General features: G+C 47.6%; 1 protein-coding gene across 1 annotated transcript in view; it reads right to left on the bottom strand.

Moving 5' to 3' along the window:
* LOC120028424 (protocadherin-16-like) overlaps positions 1-23,406 on the bottom strand; it is a 185,015-nt gene that overhangs the window by 25,310 nt on the left and 136,299 nt on the right. The window contains exons 2-9 of the mRNA XM_038973645.1: positions 10,055-10,243; positions 7,570-7,801; positions 5,587-5,829; positions 2,499-3,118; positions 1,815-1,958; positions 1,355-1,631; positions 263-450; positions 10-106 (exon numbers count right to left, since the gene is read on the bottom strand). Of these exons, the coding sequence (XP_038829573.1) occupies positions 10-106; positions 263-450; positions 1,355-1,631; positions 1,815-1,958; positions 2,499-3,118; positions 5,587-5,829; positions 7,570-7,801; positions 10,055-10,243 (1,990 nt within the window). The remainder of the gene's footprint in view (positions 1-9; positions 107-262; positions 451-1,354; positions 1,632-1,814; positions 1,959-2,498; positions 3,119-5,586; positions 5,830-7,569; positions 7,802-10,054; positions 10,244-23,406) is intronic.

Raw genomic sequence — 23,406 nt, 5'->3', positions numbered from 1 at the left:
CTCTCTCACCTGACATGGAGTAGTACACAGTGCCGTTCTCTCCCTCATCAGGGTCCTTGGCCTGTACTTTCCCCAGCAGTAGACCTGATGCCTGGCCTTCCATCACCTACGGAAGGAAATCACAAGGTAAAAGTGACTTGTTTTCTTCTCAACGCTGACCACTAACATATTATGTGAGACCCCATGCCCTAAGGGCCCTGGTCAAAAGTAGCGTACAATAATAGGGAATAGGCTGCCATTTGGGACGCAACCTCAGTATTACCTGCATGGTCAGTCCTCTGCCAGGCTGGCTGTGTCTGAAGGAGGGAGTGTTGTCGTTCTCATCCAAGATGGTGATAAAGGCTGTCCCTGTTGCGCTGCGCGGGGGAGTACCTCCATCCTGAACCACCAACAACACCTGGTAACTACTCTGCTGCTCCCTGTCCAGACCTACACGGGTACTGATCTCACCTGAGGGAGAGAGAGAGAGGACACAGGAAGAGAGGAAGGAGGGAGAGAGAGATAGAGTGAGAGAAATGGGAGGGAGAGAAGTAATGATGAGAAATTAAAGGGAGAGCATGTCGTCTTTGATCACCCACACACACACACACACACACACACACACACACACACACACACACACACACACACACACACACACACGCACACACACACACACACACACACACACACACACACACACACACACACACACACACACACACACACACACACACACACACATGGCAGGAACCTGAACAGCTGCAGTGAAGGTTAGAGTTATCTCGCGAGCGGCTACACACAATCTCACAGCAGGCCAATTAGGGCCCAGCAGGACCCTCAACACTACAGGTAACCTGATTTATTTTCACAGAGAATAGACAGCATTGTGTGTCTATTCTGAGTGCCACATCTGAAGTTCTTGTGGTAAATATAAAGTTATTATACGCTGAGTGTGTTAAGCCTTGAGACAATTGAGACATGGATTGTGTATGTGCCATTCAGAGTGTGAATGGGCAAGACAAAATGCCTTTAAATGGGATATGGTAGAAGGTGCCAGGCACACCGGTTTGTCTAATGAACTGCAACGCCGCTGAGTTTTTCATGCTCAACAGTTTCCCGTGTGTATCAAGAATGGTCCACCTCCCAAAGGACATCCAGCCAACTTGACAACTGTGGGAAGCATTGGAGTCAACATGGGCCAGCATCCCTGTGGAACACTTTCGACACCTTGTAGAGTCCATGCCCCGACAAATTGAGCATGTTCTGAGGACAAAAGTGGGGGGTGCAACTCAATATTAGGAAGGTGTTCTTAATGTTTTGTACACTCAGTGTATCTTTTGTTATTCCATTCATTAACCAGGCTTTGAACTACCTGTGTGTGAGTTGATCTGGAAGTTTCTGTCTGGGTGTAGGAGTCTGTAACTGAGCCTGCCGTTGAGCCCTGAGTCGCGGTCCATAGCTGAAACCCGTCCGAACCCTGACCCCGCCGGAAGGTTCTCTCTCACGGCCAGGAAAGTCCTCTCCTGGGTCAAACGGGGTGAGTTGTCGTTTTCATCGGTCACCGACACCCTCACCGTGGCACTGCCCGTCTTCTTCAGCTGCCCGTGGCCCGACGTGGCCAGAACCATCAACATGTACATGTCCTTCACCTGGGCAAAGGTCATGGACACACTTTTAACTAAAGTTTGTCAAGACATTTTCAGGCCTCTAAAGAAGTCTAAGGTCAAGATGAATAAGACCAACATGATCGATATCAATCAAAGTGGCTAAGAAGCATTCAGTGTTTATATATCAAGACAAGTTTATATATCTTCCTGTCACATGTCCCTCACCTCTCTGTCCAGGGCGCTCTTCACAAACAGCCAGCCGCTGTCTGCTGCAATGCCAAACCCTGCTGCGTCTCCGTCAGGTCTCAGGTAGTACGCCAGTGGAGAGGAGGAGCCTGAACCCGTGGTGTCCAGGCTCAGAGCTCGCACCTGTAGATGGATGGATTAAGTAATTAATCAGAAATACATACACAGCCAAAACATTACAGAACTGACAGTTCTGTTTGATATGTGAGATATTATGTCTATTGTTATATACAGAAAAATGTGTCCAAGACAATGTTCCCCTTTCAACCTGTGGATGAACAGTATAAATGATGTGCAGCAGATATTGGGCCGGTTTCCCGGATACAGATGAAGCCTATTTTGGACAAGAAAAATCGCTTTCAATGGAAATTCAAATTGTTTTTACTCCAGGGTAGGATTACTATAGTCTGGGTCTGGGAAACCTGCACTCAATATAATTTTCTTATATACAGCAGAATTGTATCCAATACTATTTTCCTCTTGGGGACAATAAAGGGTTCCACTTTATTTGGATAGTCCCGTGTAGATGATCTGCAGATACTCAAACTATCAACAACCGATCAACTGCAACTCTGTTGATACATAACAGCTTGCTGATGTTACGTTTAGGGATAGTTAGAAGACATTTTGTTGGCTGTTAGTTGAACAATCTACGGGACATACCTGTAGGAAGCGTGTGCTGAGCGGCGTGTTCTCCCTCAGCTCCACGCGGTAGGTCAGGGTGTCGAACACAGGACCGTGGTCGTTCTCCGCCTGGACGTGCACCACAAGCATCATGGTAGAGCTCAGCTGGGGAGCGCCACCATCTTTAGCTGTCACCGTCAGGTCGTAACGCGGCGTTACGTCGTACGACAGCCCGCCAACCAGCCGGATCTCCCCTGTGCTGCGCTCCATGGAAAAGGTTCTTTGACCTCCGCTTGAGGTCGCGGTGGAGGAAAGATCAAAGGTCATCTGGCCGTTGAGGCCGGAGTCCCGGTCTTTGGCCTGGACTCTGTAGACCACGGTCCCCATCTCTGTGTGCTCCGGGAGGAGGAGAGACTCAGAAGAGGAGGGCATGAACACAGGAGCGTTGTCGTTGATGTCCTGGATGGTGATGTGGACGTAGGTCTGACCGAAGGCAGGGGGGCTGCCGCTACGAGCCTGGAGCTCCAGGGTTAGAGAGGGCTGGGCCTCGTGGTCCAGGGGAAGGCTGGTCCGCAGGGCACCGCTCTCTGGGTCCACAGTGAAGTAGCCAGCAGGGTCTCCAGAGGAGATGGTGTACAGGATGTCCTTACTGGGGCCGCCTGGGAACAGACAGGGGGAGTTGAATGTTTTATTATCCCTTATGTACGGGATACACATGGTATACACCATCCAACGAAATGGTTCTTTATCAACAACACAACAACAATAAGAAATACTAAAAGATAACAATATGAACATAAAGTAAATGGATCAGTAGAATAGAATACATTTCTTAGCATAAGTATAATACAGGAAGGAACAATTTATAGTCCAATATTTACATGTGTATTGGGGAAGGGGGGCAAGTGTTTAAACTGTGCAGTGTTTATCAATCATAATAACAGTCTGGTAGCAGCAGTTGTGATGTGTGTGTGTGTGTGTGTGTGTGTGTGTGTGTGTGTGTGTGTGTGTGTGTGTGTGTGTGTGTGTGTGTGTGTGTGTGTGTGTGTGTGTGTGTGTGTGTGTGTGTGTGTGTGTGTGTATATTTGTGTGAGTGAGTGAGTGAGTGAGTGCATGTTTGTGAATACAGATGCAATTGTGTGTGTGAGTTTATTTTATTTGTATCTTTTGAAGTGAGATGACAAGATCCAGAGCCAGTCCAGACGAGGAGACCAGAGCCAGTCCAGACGAGGTGAACAGAACCAGACCAGACGAGGAGAACAGAACCAGACCAGACGAGGAGACCAGAGCCAGTCCAGACGAGGAGACCAGAGCCAGTCCAGACGAGGTGAACAGAACCAGACCAGACGAGGAGAACAGAACCAGACCAGACGAGGAGACCAGAGCCAGTCCAGACGAGGAGAACAGAACCAGTCCAGACGAGGAGAACAGAACCAGACCAGACGAGGAGACCAGAACCAGACCAGACGAGGAGACCAGAACCAGACCAGACGAGGACACCAGAACCAGTCCAGATGAGGAGAATAGAACCAGACCAGACGAGGAGAACAGAACCAGACCAGACGAGGAGACCAGAACCAGTCCAGACGAGGAGACCAGAACCAGTCCAGACGAGGGGAATAGAACCAGACCAGACGAGGAGACCAGAACCAGTCCAGACGAGGAGACCAAAACCAGTCAGACGAGGAGACCAGAGCCAGTCCAGACGAGGAGACCAGAACCAGTCCAGACGAGGAGACCAGAACCAGACCAGACGAGGAGACCAGAGCCAGTCCAGACGAGGAGACCAGAGCCAGTCCAGACAAGGAGACCAGAACCAGACCAGACGAGGAGACCAGAGCCAGTCCAGACGAGGAGACCAGAGCCAGTCCAGACGAGGAGACCAGAGCCAGTCCAGACGAGGAGAACAGAGCCAGTCCAGACGAGGAGACCAGAACCAGACCAGACGAGGAGACCAGAACCAGTCCAGACGAGGAGACCAGAACCAGTCCAGATGAGGAGAATAGAACCAGACCAGACGAGGAGAACAGAACCAGACCAGACGAGGAGACCAGAACCAGACCAGACGAGGAGACCAGAGCCAGACCAGACGAGGAGACCAGAACCAGTCCAGACGAGGAGACCAGAACCAGTCCAGACGAGGGGAATAGAACCAGACCAGACGAGGAGACCAGAACCAGTCCAGACGAGGAGACCAAAACCAGTCCAGACGAGGAGAACAGAACCAGACCAGACGAGGAGACCAGAGCCAGTCCAGACGAGGAGACCAGAGCCAGACCAGACGAGGAGACCAGAGCCAGTCCAGACGAGGAGACCAGAGCCAGTCCAGACGAGGAGACCAGAGCCAGTCCAGACGAGGAGACCAGAGCCAGTCCAGACGAGGAGAACAGAACCAGACCAGACGAGGAGACCAGAGCCAGTCCAGACGAGGAGACCAGAGCCAGTCCAGACGAGGAGACCAGAACCCGACCAGACGAGGTGAATAGAAGCAGTCCAGACGAGGAGACCAAAACCAGTCCAGACGAGGAGAACAGAACCAGACCAGACGAGGAGACCAGAACCAGACCAGACGAGGAGACCAGAACCAGACCAGACGAGGAGACCAGAGCCAGACCAGACAAGGGGACCAGAACCAGACCAGACGAGGAGACCAGAGCCAGACCAGACGAGGAGAACAGATTCAGACCAGACCAGATGAGGAGACCAGAACCAGACCAGACGAGGAGACCAGAACCAGACCAGGCAGAGAGCACTTCAGTTACAATATACTCCCCCTCAGTCATTTGTCAAGTATTTTACACTATGACAGAGTCCTAAATATCCAAAGTAATGATTATACAAACAATGTGCTGGGATGGAATGTGTGATTAATGTGATTTCTAAACGAGGTGTGTACAGTGGCTCACTGCCTATTTGAACAATTGGTACAGGGAGCACAGAACGCCCCAGTGAGTCCTTTCAGCACACACACACACACACACACACACACACACACACACACACACACACACACACACACACACACACACACACACACACACACACACACACACACACACACACACACACGCACACTTTCAAACAGGTGTTAGCAGTCAACCAATCAGAAGTTCCAATTCCAAGTCACACCCACCGTTCTTACTGATGGCCTGTACGATGCCAACCTCAGTCCCTCGCAGTACGTTTTCAGACACAGTGAAGCTGTACTGACTGTGTTCGAACACAGGGGGCGCCACCAGGCCTGCCACCACACTGATGTTGACCCGGGCGTTGACCAGTGCTGCCAGACCCCCTCCGTCCTGGGCTGAAACCACAATGGGGATCACCGTGTTGGCCTTGCCATGTAGGGACCGGGACAGGGAGATCACACCTGGTGGAGAAAGGACACAAAACACAGTGGTCAAGGTCAGACACAGCTCAAAACACACACACAGAGACATGAGGATGGACGCACACACACAAACATACACGCTTTATTTAGTTCCAGGAAAATTCAATTCCAGCGCTCTGGCATCTGTACGATCCATTAAACACATTGTGGAAAATACAAGAATGCCTTTTTCCTCGATACACCTGTAACTACATAAGAAGTTAATACAGTACCAACCTGTGTCTGTTGTTAAAGCTGTACTACATGTAAAAACATCAACCTGTGTCCTTTTGTTCATAGTTAAAGCTGTACTACATGTAAAACACCAACCTGTGTCTTTTTGTTCATAGTTAAAGCTGTACTACATGTAAAACACCAACCTGTGTCTTTTTGTTCATAGTTAAAGCTGTACTACATGTAAAAACACCAACCTGTGTCCTTTTGTTCATAGTTAAAGCTGTACTACATGTAAAACACCAACCTGTGTCTTTTTGTTCATAGTTAAAGCTGTACTACATGTAAAAACACCAACCTGTGTCTTTTTGTTCATAGTTAAAGCTGTACCACATGTAAAAACACCAACCTGTGTCCTTTTGTTCATAGTTAAAGCTGTACTACATGTAAAAACACCAACATGTGTCTTTTTGTTCATAGTTAAAGCTGTACCACATGTAAAAACACCAACCTGTGTCTTTTTGTTCATAGTTAAAGCTGTACTACATGTAAAAACACCAACCTGTGTCTTTTTGTTCATAGTTAAAGCTGTACTACATGTAAAAACACCAACCTGTGTCCTTTTGTTCATAGTTAAAGCTGTACTACATGTAAAAACACCAACCTGTGTCCTTTTGTTCATAGTTAAAGCTGTACTACATGTAAAAACACCAACCTGTGTCCTTTTGTTCATAGTTAAAGCTGTACTACATGTAAAAACACCAACCTGTGTCTTTTTGTTCATAGTTAAAGCTGTACCACATGTAAAAACACCAACCTGTGTCTTTTTGTTCATAGTTAAAGCTGTACTACATGTAAAAACATCAACCTGTGTCTTTTTGTTCATAGTTAAAGCTGTACTACATGTAAAAACACCAACCTGTGTCCTTTTGTTCATAGTTAAAGCTGTACTACATGTAAAAACACCAACCTGTGTCTTTTTGTTCATAGTTAAAGCTGTACTACATGTAAAAACACCAACCTGTGTCCTTTTGTTCATAGTTAAAGCTGTACTACATGTAAAAACACCAACCTGTGTCCTTTTGTTCATAGTTAAAGCTGTACTACATGTAAAAACACCAACCTGTGTCCTTTTGTTCATAGTTAAAGCTGTACTACATGTAAAAACACCAACCTGTGTCTTTTTGTTCATAGTTAAAGCTGTACCACATGTAAAAACACCAACCTGTGTCTTTTTGTTCATAGTTAAAGCTGTACTACATGTAAAAACATCAACCTGTGTCTTTTTGTTCATAGTTAAAGCTGTACTACATGTAAAAACACCAACCTGTGTCCTTTTGTTCATAGTTAAAGCTGTACTACATGTAAAAACATCAACCTGTGTCCTTTTGTTCATAGTTAAAGCTGTACCACATGTAAAAACACCAACCTGTTTCTTTTTGTTCATTAAAAAGCTGTATTACAGTAAAAGTACCAACCTGTGTCTTTGTTGTTAAATCTGTATTACAGTAAAAGTACCAACCTGTGTCTTTGTTGTTAAATCTGTATTACAGTAAAAGTACCAACCTGTGTCTTTGTTGAGGGTGAAGAAGGGGGAGTTGCCCCTGGGGACGGTTCGGTACGTGACCCTCCCGTTCTCCCCAGTGTCTGAGTCAAGGGCCGTAACCTTGACAACAGAGGTGCCAGGTGCACTCTGGGAGCTAAGGCTGACGGCGTAGCTCACAGGGTAGAAGACTGGTCTGTTGTCATTGATGTCCAGCAGGTCCACCCTGACGTAGACCACAGAGTTCAGACCGCCCTGCAGGGGAACAGAAAGGAAAATCAAACAATAAATCAAAAAGACAACGCTCATTGGAATGTGTTAGATGTGTCAGTGACATTCTGTGTTGGTTTGTTGGAGATTTATGTGAAACCAATAATAAAACAATGGACAAATCCAGAATTTTCTGGGACAGTCACCACATGGAGTGTCCTGGGGTAGGAACGTTTTTTATTTCAACATGCTTCAGTTAAGCTGAGCACCTTTCCCCCTTTATATTAAAGCCCATCTGTAGTGAGTTAGGTGTTGGGTATGCACCTCTTCTAAGGACAAAAAGCTCTCTGTTCTACGAGACTTCGCATGCTGTTGTATATCACCAGGACAAAGTGGTAAAAAAACACATTTGACCACATTAATGGAGAGAGTTAAAATCAGCAGGAACCCTGGTAAAAACGTCTGACTCTGAAATCTAGTCCTGGCAGGTTGGTGGAGGGATACGGATTGATAGCTTCCCCAGGGAAACAGCAATCTGTCAGGATCTGTGGGGGTTGAGAGGGCTCGCTACTGCCACAGAGCAGAGAGCTCTGTTTCCCTGGCGGCTCGTTCTGAACAGAATACAGAGCAGGCTTTTCATTTGGCCGGACTGGTGAGAGGGTGGAGGAGGGAGGAGGGTTGGAGGGGGAGCAGCGGTCCAACTTATTAAATATTACTGCTATCTGCCTGTCTGACTGTATGTCTGTATGTCTGTCTGTGTCTGTCTGACTGACTGTCTGCCTGCCTGTGTTTCTGTCTGTCTGTCTGCGTGTCTGTCTATCTGACTGTCTGTCTGCCAGTCTGCTTGACGTTGTAGGCATTTTCTCTCCCTCTCTCTCTCTCGCTCTATCACTCTCTTCTCTATCTGATTGTTTTACCATGACTGCAGTGATTTCCATTCATTTCTACCCTTTTACTTTCAAGTATGATTTGGCGTGTGACGCTAGAGGATGCTATCACAGCACAGTCCTGCCAGGGAGACTCATTCAAAGCACAGTCCTGCCAGGGAGGCTCATTCACAGCACAGCCCTGCCAGGGAGACTCATTCACAGCACAGCCCTGCCAGGGAGGCACATTCACAGCGCAGCCCTGCCAGGGAGACTCATTCACAGCACAGCCCTATTTCTCTGCTGTGAACCCTGCTGTGAAATGTCGGTTAAAAAGATCCATTCAATTGTTGGAAGCGTCAATATTACCAGGGTGCTGGAGTTTTTCTTCTTTTAACCCTGCTGTTATAAACACTGTGATAAACACTGCTTTAAGAGATCACTGTCAGGGGTTTAATGTACTCACAGGGAGAGATCAGACTGCCACTCTATTCCCATAGGGCTCTGGTGAAAAGGAATGGACTATATAGGGAATGCAGACATTGGATGAGGATGGAGCGATAGCCAAGAAGTGGGTCTAGAGAGAGAAGTGGGTGGAGAGATAGTCAAGAAGTGGATCTATAGAGAGAAGAGGGTGGAGAGATAGTCAAGAAGTGGGTCTATAGAGAGAAGAGGGTGGAGAGATAGTCAAGAAGTGGGTCTATAGAGAGAAGTGGGTGGAGAGATAGTCAAGAAGTGGGTCTATAGAGAGAAGAGGGTGGAGAGATAGTCAAGAAGTGGGTCTATAGAGAGAAGTGGGTGGAGAGATAGTCAAGAAGTGGGTCTATAGAGAGAAGAGGGTGGAGAGATAGTCAAGAAGTGGGTCTATAGAGAGAAGAGGGTGGAGAGATAGTCAAGAAGTGGGTCTATAGAGAGAAGAGGGTGGAGAGATAGTCAAGAAGTGGGTCTATAGAGAGAAGAGGGTGGAGAGATAGTCAAGAAGTGGGTCTATAGAGAGAAGTGGGTGGAGAGATAGTCAAGAAGTGGGTCTATAGAGAGAAGTGGGTGGAAAGATAGTCAAGAAGTGGGTCTATAGAGAGAAGAGGGTGGAGAGATAGTCAAGAACTGGGTCTATAGAGAGAAGTGGGTGGAGAGATAGTCAAGAAGTGGGTCTATAGAGAGAAGTGGGTGGAGAGATAGTCAAGAAGTGGGTCTATAGAGAGAAGAGGGTGGAGAGATAGTCAAGAAGTGGGTCTATAGAGAGAAGAGGGTGGAGAGATGTGGAGGAGGGGAGAAGAATAAACTCACCCCGTCCACTGCTGGACTTGTTCCGGAGAGGTTGAGGAAGGTGGAGGGAGAGATGGTTAGTGGAGGGTAAATGGAGGGAAGAGTGCAGAGGGAAGGAGAGATCAAGAGGGTGGAGAGATACAGTAGGAGATGTGTGGAGACTCACCCCGTCCACGGCGGTGACGGTAAAGTCGTAGCTGGTTGGTCCCTGGTCCCTGTCCAGAGCCACGTTGGTACAGATCTGTCCTGTCTCCTTCCCTACAGAGAACTGGGAGGGGACAGCACTGTTGATGCCTGACCCCAGAGAGTAGCTGATGGAGCCGAAGGAGCCACCGTCCGCATCTGTCGCTGTCACCTGCAGAGAGGGAGATAAAAGAAGAAGATGTATGGGTTAGACAGTTTGTCTTACGGGGATCTTTCACTGTTACGCCTATGAAGACACAAGAATCTTAGGAGCTAGACAAGATAAGGAAATATTCACAAACTGTTGGAGGACATTGAATATTGACTTCAAAAAATACTATTATTCCGCTACCATAAATTACTTTTGGACAGCTGAAGAAAGCACACCATTTGACTTCAGGAAATCTACCCTTCTAGTTAGACCAATGTAATTTAGCATGTACCCTGTAGGATCATTTTGAATAGTACCACTAGTATGAACGAGAACCCACACAGGACAGTACAGGACAGTACAAGACAGTACAGACAGTATAGTATAGGACAGTACATGACAGTACAGGATAGTACAGTTCAGTACAGTACAGGACAGTGACAGTGACAGTAACAGTACAGGACAGTACAGTAACAGTAACAGTACAGTACAGTACAGTACAGTACAGGACAGTGACAGTAACAGTAACAGTACAGGACAGTAACAGTAACAGTACAGTACAGTACAGTACAGTACAGTACAGTACAGGACAGTGACAGTAACAGTACAGGACAGTACAGGACAGTAACAGTAACAGTACAGTACAGTACAGGACAGTGACAGTAACAGTAACAGTACAGTACAGTACAGTGACAGTAACAGTAACAGTACAGTACAGTACAGTACAGGACAGTGACAGTAACAGTACAGGACAGTACAGGACAGTAACAGTAACAGTACAGTACAGTACAGGACAGTAACAGTAACAGTACAGTACAGTACAGTACAGGACAGTGACAGTAAAAGTAACAGAACAGGACAGTAACAGTAACAGTACAGTACAGTACAGGACAGTGACAGTAACAGTAACAGTACAGTACAGTACAGTGACAGTAACAGTAACAGTACAGTACAGTACAGTACAGGACAGTGACAGTAACAGTACAGGACAGTACAGGACAGTAACAGTAACAGTACAGTACAGTACAGGACAGTAACAGTACAGTACAGTACAGTACAGGACAGTGACAGTAAAAGTAACAGAACAGGACAGTAACAGTACAGTAATAGTAACAGTATAGGACACTACAGTACAGTAACAGTAACAGTACAGGACACTACAGTACAGTAACAGTAACAGTACAGGACACTACAGTACCGTAACAGTAACAGTACAGTACAGGACAGTAACAGTAAAAGTAACAGAACAGGACAGTAACAGTACAGTAATAGTAACAGTATAGGACACTACAGTACAGTAACAGTAACAGTACAGGACACTACAGTACAGTAACAGTAACAGTACAGGACACTACAGTACCGTAACTGTCACGATCGTCAAAGGGAGAGAGAGAGGACCAAGGCGCAGCGCGTGAAAAATACATCTTCTTTTTATTTTAAGAAGGAAAAGGAAACAAAACAACAAACAGACGAACGTGAAGCTATCAAAAGACTAAGTGCAAACATGCAACATTGGGGGGGGGTTATGTCACACCCTGGCCTTAGTTATCTTTGTTTTCATTTATTATTTTAGTTAGGTCAGGGTGTGACATGGTGAATGTATGTGTTTTTGTAGTGTCTAGGGTGGTTGTAAGGTTAGGGGGTTTATTAGAGTAGTTGGGTTTATGTTTAGTAGAGAAGTCTAGCTGTGTCTATGGTTGCCTGAAGGGTTCTCAATCAGAGACAGATGTCATTAATTGTCTCTGATTGGGAGCCATATTTAAGGCAGCCATAGGCACTAGGTTTTTGTGGGTAATTGTCTGTGTCTATGTTGAACGTAAGTAGCTTGTGTGTGCACTTTCGTTTGTAGCTTCACGGTTGTTTGTTGTTTTGTATAGTTTGTATAAGTGTTTCGTTTCGTGTTCATCTTCGTCGTAAAATAAAAGAAGATGTATTTTTCACGCGCTGCGCCTTGGTCCTCTCTCTCTCCCTTTGACGATCGTGACAGAATTACCCACCAATCCAGGATCAAGCAGCGTGATAAGCGGCAACAGGAGCAGCGCAAGGAGGAATGGCAATGGGAGCGTAATCTGGACTACACAACGTGGGAGGAGATCGACAGGTGGGCGATCGACCCAGGGCGAGTGCCGGAGCCCGCATGGGATTCTCTGGCGCAGTGCGAGGAGGGATACCGGCGAATGGAGGCAGCACGACGACGCGGTAGGAAGCCTGTGAGTCAGCCCAAAAAATTTCTTGGGGGGGGGGCTTAGAGGTAGTGGGCAGAGGGCAGGTAGGAGACCTGCGCCCACTTCACAGGCTAACCGTGGAGAGCGGGAGTACGGGCGAACACCGTGTTACGCAGTAGAGCGCACGGTGTCTCCTGTACGTGTTCATAGCCCGGTGCGGGTTATTCCACCTCCCCGCACTGGTAGGGCTAGATTGGGCATTGAGCCAGGTGCCATGATGCCGGCTCAACGCGTCTGGTCTCCAGTGCGTCTCCTCGGGCCGGCATACATGGCACCAGCCTTACGCATGGTGTCCCCGGTTCGCCTACATAGCCCGGTGCGGGTTATTCCACCTCCCCGCACTGGTCGGGCGACGGGGAGCATTCAACCAGGTAAGGTTGGGCAGGCTCGGTGTTCAAGGGAACCAGTACGCCTGCACGGTCCGGTATTTCCGGCGCCACCTCCCCGCCCCAGTCCAGTTCCACCAGTGCCTACACCACGTAACAGGCTTCCAGTGTGTCTCCAGAGCCCTGTTCCTCCTCCACGCACTCGTCCTATGGTGCGTGTCTCCAGCCCGGTACCACCAATTCCGGCACCACGCACTAAGCCTCCTGTGCGTCTCCAGAGTCCTGTGCATCCTGTTGCTGCTCCCCGCACTAGCCCTGAGATGCGTGTCCCCAGCCCGGTACCACCAGTTCCGGCACCACGCACTAGGCCTAATGTGCGTCCCCAGGGTCCAGTATGCCCTGTTCCTTCTCCCCGCACTAGCCTGAAGGTGCGTGTCCTTAGCCCGGTGCCTCCAGTTCCGGCACCACGCACCAGGCCTACAGTGCGCCTCATCCGGCCAGAGCCATCCGTCTCCCCAGCGCCATCTGAGCCATCCGTCTCCCCAGCGCCATCTGAGCCATCCGTCTCCCCAGCGCCATCTGAGCCATCCGTCTCCCCAGCGCCATCTGAGCCATCCGTCTCCCCAGCGCCGTCTGAGCCATCCGTCTCCCCAGCGCCGTCTGAGCCATCCGTCTGCCCCGAGCCATTAGAGCCGCCCGTCTGTCCCGAGCCGTCAGAGCCGTTAGTCAGTCAGGAGCCGCTAGAGCCATTCGTCAGTCAGGATCTGCCAGAGCCGCCAACCAGACAGGATCTGCCAGAGCCGCCAACCAGACAGGATCTGCCAGAGCCGCCAACCAGACAGGATCTGCCAGAGCCGCCAACCAGACAGGATCTGCCAGAGCCGCCAGCCAGCCATGAGCAGCCAGATCCGTCAGCCAGCCATGAGCAGCCAGATCCGTCAGCCAGCCATGAGCAGCCAGATCCGTCAGCCAGCCATGAGCAGCCAGATCCGTCAGCCAGCCATGAGCAGCCAGATCCGTCAGCCAGCCATGAGCAGCCAGATCCGTCAGCCAGCCATGAGCCGTACAGCCAGGATCCGCCAGAGCCGTCCAGCCAGGATCCGCCAGAGCCGTCATCCAGCCAGGATCCGTTCCTCAGTCCGGAGCTGCCGTCCCTCAGTCCGGAGCTGCCCCTTATCCTGGTGCTGTCCCTTATCCTGGTGCTGTCCCTTATCCTGGTGCTGTCCCTTATCCTGGTGCTGCCCCTTATCCTGGTGCTGCCCCTTATCCTGGTGCTGCCCCTTATCCTGGTGCTGCCCCTTAGTCCGGTGCTGCCCCTTAGTCCGGTGCTGCCCCTTAGTCCGGTGCTGCCCCTTAGTCCGGTGCTGCCCCTTAGTCCGGTGCTGCCCCTTAATCCAGTGGGGTTAAGTTGGCGGGTGGTCAGTTGGAGGAGGCTACGAAAGCGGGTAGTGACTATGGTGGGGTGGGGACCACGACCAGTACCAGAGCCGCCACCGTGGACAGACGCCCACCCAGACCCTCCCCTAGACTTTATGCTGGTGCGCCCGGAGTTCGCACCTTAAGGGGGGGGTTATGTCACACCCTGGCCTTAGTTATCTTTGTTTTCATTTATTATTTTAGTTAGGTCAGGGTGTGACATGGTGAATGTATGTGTTTTTGTAGTGTCTAGGGTGGTTGTAAGGTTAGGGGGTTTATTAGAGTAGTTGGGTTTATGTTTAGTAGAGAAGTCTAGCTGTGTCTATGGTTGCCTGAAGGGTTCTCAATCAGAGACAGATGTCATTAATTGTCTCTGATTGGGAGCCATATTTAAGGCAGCCATAGGCACTAGGTTTTTGTGGGTAATTGTCTGTGTCTATGTTGAACGTAAGTAGCTTGTGTGTGCACTTTCGTTTGTAGCTTCACGGTTGTTTGTTGTTTTGTATAGTTTGTATAAGTGTTTCGTTTCGTGTTCATCTTCGTCGTAAAATAAAAGAAGATGTATTCATATCACGCTGCGCCTTGGTCCATTCATTCACCTCAAGACGACCGTGACAGTAACAGTAACAGTACAGGACACTACACTACAGTAACAGTAACAACACAGGACAGTAACAGTAACAATACAGTACAGGACAGTACAGGACAGTAACAGTAACAATACAGGACAGTAACAGTAACAATACAGTACAGGACAGTACAGGACAGTAACAGTAACAATACAGGACAGTAACAGTAACAATACAGTACAGGACAGTACAGGACAGTAACAGTACAGTAACAATACAGTACAGGACAGTAACAGTAACAATACAGTACAGTAACAGTACAGGACACTACACTACAGTAACAGTAACAATACAGGACAGTAACAGTAACAGTAACAGTAACAATACAGTACAGGACAGTAACAGTAACAATACAGTACAGGACAGTAACAGTAACAGTAACAGTAACAGTAACAATACAGGACAGTAACAGTACAGTAACAGTAACAATACAGGACAGTAACAGTAACAGTAACAATACAGTACAGGACAGTAACAGTAACAATACAGTACAGGACAGTACAGGACAGTACAGTACAGGACAGTACAGTACAGGACACTACAGTATAGGACAGTAACAGTATAGTACAGTACAGGACACTACAGTACAGTAACAGTAACAGTACAGGACACTACAGTACAGGACACTACAGTACAGTAACAGTAACAGTACATGACACTACAGTACAGGACAGTAACAGTATAGTACAGTACAGGCCACTACAGTAACAGTAACTGTACAGGACACTACAGTACAGTAACAGTAACAGTACATGACACTACAGTACAGGACAGTAACAGTATAGTACAGTACAGGCCACTACAGTAACAGTAACTGTACAGGACACTACAGTACAGGGCAGTAACAGTAACAGTAGCAGTACAGGACAGTGACAGTAATAGTACAGGACAGTGACAGTAACATTACAGAACAGTAACAGTAACAGTACAGGACACTACAGGACAGTACAGGACAGTACTATACAGTACAGTACAGTAACAGTAACAGTAACAGTACAGGACAATAACAGTACAGGCCAGGATGGTAACAGTACAGGACAGGACAGGACAGGACAGTAACAGTACAGGACAGGGCAGGGCAGGACAGGACAGTAACAGGACAGTACAGGGCAGGGCAGGACAGGACAGTAACAGGACAGTACAGGACAGTACAGGACAGTACAGCACAGTACAGTACAGGACAGTACAGGACAGTAACAGTACAGGACAGTACAGTACAGGACAGTACAGTACAGGACAGTACAGGACAGTAACAGTACAGGACAGTACAGTGCAGGACATTAACAGTAACAGGACAGTAACAGTACAGGACAGTAACAGGACAGTACAGGAGAGTACAGTAACAGTACAGTACAGTACAGTACAGTACAGGACAGTACAGGACAGTAACAGTACAGCACAGGACAGGACAGTAACACTACAGTACAGGAGAGTACAGTAACAGTACAGTACAGTACAGGACAGTACAGGACAGACACAGTACAGTACAGGACAGGACAGTAACACTACAGTACATTAACAGTAACAGTACAGTACAGTACAGTACAGGACATTAACAGTAACAGTACAGTAGAGGACAGGACAGTACAGTGCAGGAGAGTAACAGTACAGTACAGTACAGGACAGGACAGGACAGGACAATACAGGACAGTAACAGTACAGGACATTAACAGTAACAGGACAGGACAGTACAGAACAGTCCAGTACAGGACAGTAACAATAACAGTAACAGTACAGGACAGGACAGGACACCAGGTGTTGTTGGAGGGAGTCTTTTCTTCTCATCTGTGTTGTTTATCTGAGTTAGAGCACAAGCCAAACCGCCTCCTCTGATAGAACGAGACACTGGGGGAGGGAGGGAGGAGAGGATGACTTCCCCAGCCCTGCCTGCGTTTAGCCGGGAGAGATGCCAGCAGTAGAGACAGAAAGGCTGGTTCAGAAGTGGAGTGGCGTCTGTCTGAACAGCTCAGTGACAGGGAGGGAGGGGGGATGGGGAGGGAGGGAGGGAGGGGGGGTGGGGAGGGAGGGAGGGCTGGGGAGCAGCAGTGTACCCCCCACAGCACGCCTCACTGCCTCCCTGCCTCACCACATTATAACTCTAACGTTCTACCCCTCAACGTCTGGTTCTAATACACCTCACATCTACAGTACAGAGAGAGCTGAGAGCTGGGGCTGGTGGGTTCATAACAGACAGCCTCCACTCAGTTCAGCCCAACTCCCCGGCCAGCCACTAGTCAGCTGCGGAGAGGAGACTGTAGCAGTTCCCTGGATTAGACTAACCAAACAAGCCAATCAGAGAGCCTCCTGGGTACTGGCAGGGTAATCGTTTGCAAGTGTTGGCTCGGGATCGCAGCTAGAAAGAGATTACAGATGGGGTTAAGCCTCACAAGTTGATTAGAGTTCTCTCTTCCTTCCATCTCTTCAAAAAAAGGGGGGGGGGAGATCTCTCTGGGAAGGAAAGTACGACCACTACTACTGCAGTATGGCTGCTCTGTGCCTAAGAGGGCAGCTAGGAGAGAGCTATGAGAGACTGGGCCAAGGAAAATACAGTCAGCCATGCTTATCAAAAGCACACACTTCCCTGTCCTGTCCTGGCCTGGCCCTGGCTCCTGTGAGTGTACGAGGTGATGATGATTCTCAACTGAAACAGGATCTCTGTTCTCTATGTATCATGTAGCACACGGTGGTCGTACGGAGCTGTGTGTTTGTATGTGTGCATACGTGTGTGTGTTTTTGTGTATGTGTGTGTTTGGCCTAACGACAGCCAAAGGACAGTGAGAGAGCCAGCGAGAGAGCCTTTGATGTTGGCAGAGAGAGACACACACCAAAGAGAAGGCTAGTAAACCACAGGAGGGGTCAGAGACCGGTAGCTTGTTGAGGAGAGGAGAGCATCTCTGTTAAAACACAGTGACTCTCTAGGCCTGTAGCTGTAGCTTCAATATTCTATTATCTGACAGGGGGCACGTTATTAATAACTACTGAACTACTGCACTGCTCCCTCTTGTTCTCACCACAGCAGCATGACAACCTGGACAAGTTGAACACTGAGTACTGGTCGTGTGTGTGTGTGTGTGTGTGTGTGTGTGTGTGTGTGTGTGTGTGTGTGTGTGTGTGTGTGTGTGTCTGTGTGTGTGTGTGTGTGTGTGTGTGTGTGTGTGTGTGTGTGTGTGTGTGTGTGTGTGTGTGTGTGTGTGTGTGTGTGTGTGTGTGTGTGTGTGTGTCTGTGTGTGTGTGTGTGTCTGTGTCTGTGTCTGTGTCTGTGTCTGTGTGTGTGTGTGTGTGTGTGTGTGTGTGTGTGTGTGTGTGTGTGTGTGTGTGTGTGTGTGTGAGAGAGAGAGAGCTATTTGAGTAGACCCAAATGTAGCTTTCCATTTCAGCCACAACCAGGCACGGAGGAATGTTTATTTTCCTAGCCAATACCACCGTCATAAAAAATGGCACCTGTACAATACTCACATTAAATATTTATGATATGAGGGCTGACAAATGAACTGGTAGAATGCACCTGGGATTTACAGTGGAGGGGAAAGAATGGAACTATGATTTCAGAGGTAGAGGCTATGGAGTTCGCTACTCTCATATGAGCACAATTACAGTACTGCAGCAATAGTGAAGCTGGAGGGAAAACACTCTTCTGTAGCATAGCATTAAACAAGTGTCAGACACAAAAATAGTGAGGCTCTCCTGGCTGCATAGCCTGGATGAACAGTGGAGCAGTATTACTAGGACCTGGAGTCATTCATGGCTCGGTCATGTGGTTGAGAAAGACTCATGGCCCTAAGAATAACATATGAAAAGCAGAGCAAGGAGAATAATGTATCTTCAAGTAAAGAGATGGATAGGGAGAGAGAGAGAGAGAGAGAGAGAGAGAGAGAGAGAGAGAGAGAGAGAGAGAGAGAGAGAGAGAGAGAGAGAGAGAGAGAGAGAGCAGGCCAGTTGTGAATGTTGAACTAATGAATTAGCATTCTACATGACTGCCGAGAGACAAGACCACACCAACCACAGTTCACATGCACGCACACACACACACCACAGCTCTGCCTCAGAGGTGAATGGATACAACTTCTGAATGCTGGTTAAGGCTAGAAAGAGAACGAGAGAGAGAGAGGGGATGGAGAGAGAGAGAGAACAGTACAGTCCAGGGATTGAGAGCTATGAGGCTGCTTTATGTTGTGAAGACAGATATCAGGAGTAATAGGAGGCATGTGGACAGGTTCACCTCCAGTTCAGCATGCTCTCACCAGCCTGATGTCTGTTATACATGATAGAGACATATGTACTGATCCAACTGTTATCTACAATCTCTCCACGCTTGATTTCAGGGAAACACACATTGACAAACATATCTAGTGGATATTTGACTACAATAACCCTGCTCTAAACGTAACCCTCTAAACGTAACCCTCTAAACGTAACCCTCTAAACGTAACCCTCTAAACGTAGCCCTCTAAACGTAACCCTCTAAACGTAACCCTCTAAACGTAGCCCTCTAAACGTAACCCTCTAAACGTAACCCTCTAAACGTAGCCCTCTAAACGTAGCCCTCTAAACGTAGCCCTCTAAACGTAACCCTCTAAACGTAACCCTCTAAACGTAACCCTCTAAACGTAACCCTCTAAACGTAACCCTCTAAACGTAACCCTCTAAACGTAGCCCTCTAAACGTAGCCCTCTAAACGTAACCCTCTAAACGTAACCCTCTAAACGTAGCCCTCTAAACGTAACCCTCTAAACGTAACCCTCTAAACGTAACCCTCTAAACGTAACCCTCTAAACGTAACCCTCTAAACGTAACCCTCTAAACGTAACCCTCTAAACGTAGCCCTCTAAACGTAGCCCTCTAAACGTAGCCCTCTAAACGTAACCCTCTAAACGTAGCCCTCTAAACGTAACCCTCTAAACGTAACCCTCTAAACGTAACCCTCTAAACGTAACCCTCTAAACGTAACCCTCTAAACGTAGCCCTCTAAACGTAACCCTCTAAACGTAGCCCTCTAAACGTAACCCTCTAAACGTAGCCCTCTAAACGTAACCCTCTAAACGTAACCCTCTAAACGTAACCCTCTAAACGTAACCCTCTAAACGTAACCCTCTAAACGTAACCCTCTAAACGTAGCCCTCTAAACGTAACCCTCTAAACGTAACCCTCTAAACGTAACCCTCTAAACGTAACCCTCTAAACGTAGCCCTCTAAACGTAACCCTCTAAACGTAGCCCTCTAAACGTAACCCTCTAAACGTAGCCCTCTAAACGTAACCCTCTAAACGTAACCCTCTAAACGTAACCCTCTAAACGTAACCCTCTAAACGTAACCCTCTAAACGTAAGCCCTCTAAACGTAGCCCTCTAAACGTAGCCCTCTAAACGTAACCCTCTAAACGTAACCCTCTAAACGTAACCCTCTAAACGTAGCCCTCTAAACGTAACCCTCTAAACGTAACCCTCTAAACGTAGCCCTCTAAACGTAACCCTCTAAACGTAGCCCTCTAAACGTAGCCCTCTAAACGTAGCCCTCTAAACGTAACCCTCTAAACGTAACCCTCTAAACGTAACCCTCTAAACGTAACCCTCTAAACGTAACCCTCTAAACGTAGCCCTCTAAACGTAGCCCTCTAAACGTAACCCTCTAAACGTAACCCTCTAAACGTAGCCCTCTAAACGTAACCCTCTAAACGTAACCCTCTAAACGTAACCCTCTAAACGTAACCCTCTAAACGTAACCCTCTAAACGTAACCCTCTAAACGTAACCCTCTAAACGTAGCCCTCTAAACGTAGCCCTCTAAACGTAGCCCTCTAAACGTAACCCTCTAAACGTAGCCCTCTAAACGTAACCCTCTAAACGTAACCCTCTAAACGTAACCCTCTAAACGTAACCCTCTAAACGTAACCCTCTAAACGTAACCCTCTAAACGTAGCCCTCTAAACGTAACCCTCTAAACGTAGCCCTCTAAACGTAACCCTCTAAACGTAGCCCTCTAAACGTAACCCTCTAAACGCAACCCTCTAAACGTAACCCTCTAAACGTAACCCTCTAAACGTAACCCTCTAAACGTAACCCTCTAAACGTAGCCCTCTAAACGTAACCCTCTAAACGTAACCCTCTAAACGTAACCCTCTAAACGTAACCCTCTAAACGTAGCCCTCTAAACGTAACCCTCTAAACGTAGCCCTCTAAACGTAACCCTCTAAACGTAGCCCTCTAAACGTAACCCTCTAAACGTAACCCTCTAAACGTAACCCTCTAAACGTAACCCTCTAAACGTAACCCTCTAAACGTAGCCCTCTAAACGTAGCCCTCTAAACGTAACCCTCTAAACGTAACCCTCTAAACGTAACCCTCTAAACGTAGCCCTCTAAACGTAGCCCTCTAAACGTAACCCTCTAAACGTAACCCTCTAAACGTAACCCTCTAAACGTAACCCTCTAAACGTAGCCCTCTAAACGTAACCCTCTAAACGTAGCCCTCTAAACGTAACCCTCTAAACGTAACCCTCTAAACGTAGCCCTCTAAACGTAGCCCTCTAAACGTAGCCCTTTAAACGTAACCCTCTAAACGTAACCCTCTAAACGTAGCCCTCTAAACGTAACCCTCTAAACGTAACCCTCTAAACGTAACCCTCTAAACGTAACCCTCTAAACGTAACCCTCTAAACGTAGCCCTCTAAACGTAACCCTCTAAACGTAGCCCTCTAACCCTCTAAACGTAACCCTCTAACCCTCTAAACGTAACCCTCTAACCCGCTAAACGTAACCCTCTAAACGTAACCCTCTAAACGTAGCCCTCTAAACGTAACCCTCTAAACGTAACCCTCTAAACGTAACCCTCTAAACGTAGCCCTCTAAACGTAACCCTCTAAACGTAACCCTCTAAACGTAGCCCTCTAAACGTAACCCTCTAAACGTAACCCTCTAAACGTAGCCCTCTAAACGTAGCCCTCTAAACGTAGCCCTCTAAACGTAACCCTCTAAACGTAACCCTCTAACCCTCTAAACGTAACCCTCTAACCCTCTAAACGTAACCCTCTAACCCTCTAAACGTAACCCTCTAAACGTAACCCTCTAAACGTAACCCTCTAAACGTAACCCTCTAAACGTAACCCTCTAAACGTAGCCCTCTAAACGTAACCCTCTAAACGTAACCCTCTAAACGTAACCCTCTAAACGTAACCCTCTAAACGTAGCCCTCTAAACGTAACCCTCTAAACGTAACCCTCTAAACGTAACCCTCTAAACGTAACCCTCTAAACGTAACCCTCTAAACGTAACCTCTAAACGTAACCCTCTAAACGTAACCCTCTAAACGTAACCCTCTAAACGTAACCCTCTAAACGTAACCCTCTAAACGTAACCCTCTAAACGTAACCCTCTAAACGTAACCCTCTAAACGTAACCCTCTAAACGTAACCCTCTAAACGTAACCCTCTAAACGTAGCCCTCTAAACGTAACTCTCTAAACGTAACCCTCTAAACGTAACCCTCTAAACGTAGCCCTCTAAACGTAACCCTCTAAACGTAGCCCTCTAAACGTAACCCTCTAAACGTAGCCCTCTAAACGTAACCCTCTAAACGTAGCCCTCTAAACGTAGCCCTCTAAACGTAGCCCTCTAAACGTAACCCTCTAAACGTAGCCCTCTAAACGTAGCCCTCTAAACGTAACCCTCTAAACGTAGCCCTCTAAACGTAGCCCTCTAAACGTAACCCTCTAAACGTAGCCCTCTAAACGTAACCCTCTAAACGTAGCCCTCTAAACGTAACCCTCTAAACGTAACCCTCTAAACGTAACCCTCTAAACGTAACCCTCTAAACGTACCCTCTAAACGTAACCCTCTAAACGTAGCCCTCTAAACGTAACCCTCTAAACGTAGCCCTCTAAACGTAACCCTCTAAACGTAACCCTCTAAACGTAGCCCTCTAAACGTAACCCTCTAAACGTAACCCTCTAAACGTAGCCCTCTAAACGTAACCCTCTAAACGTAGCCCTCTAAACGTAACCCTCTAAACGTAACCCTCTAAACGTAACCCTCTAAACGTAGCCCTCTAAACGTAGCCCTCTAAACGTAACCCTCTAAACGTAACCCTCTAAACGTAACCCTCTAAACGTAACCCTCTAAACGTAGCCCTCTAAACGTAACCCTCTAAACGTAGCCCTCTAAACGTAACCCTCTAAACGTAACCCTCTAAACGTAACCCTCTAAACGTAGCCCTCTAAACGTAGCCATATATTTAGCTCCAAATGCAGAGGAGTTTTATGTTGTTGTACTATAATGAAGGTACAATAGAATTGATATAAAACCTTAAATGTTCACAATACTACGCCTGTGGAGAGCAATCAGAATGATCTCAACTCTACAGGGACCTGGAATCTTTATTCTTCTCTCATTCTAGGTGAGCTGAGGCTGAGGACTAGGTCTGCCTGTCCAGGAGATGTGTCCCAAATGGCACCCCATCCCTACAAAGTGCCCTATGAGCCCTGGTCAAAAGTAGTGCACTAAATAGAAAATAGGATGCCATTTCAGATGCAGGCAAGAAGATGACAGCATAACATCTCCACTCAGCTGGACAGGCTTGGTTTATAATGAAGCCTCATTC

This window comes from Salvelinus namaycush, chromosome 34 (assembly GCF_016432855.1).
Source record: "Salvelinus namaycush isolate Seneca chromosome 34, SaNama_1.0, whole genome shotgun sequence".
In the NCBI taxonomy this organism is placed as follows: domain Eukaryota; kingdom Metazoa; phylum Chordata; class Actinopteri; order Salmoniformes; family Salmonidae; genus Salvelinus; species Salvelinus namaycush.
This window is presented reverse-complemented; position numbering and strand designations above follow the sequence as displayed.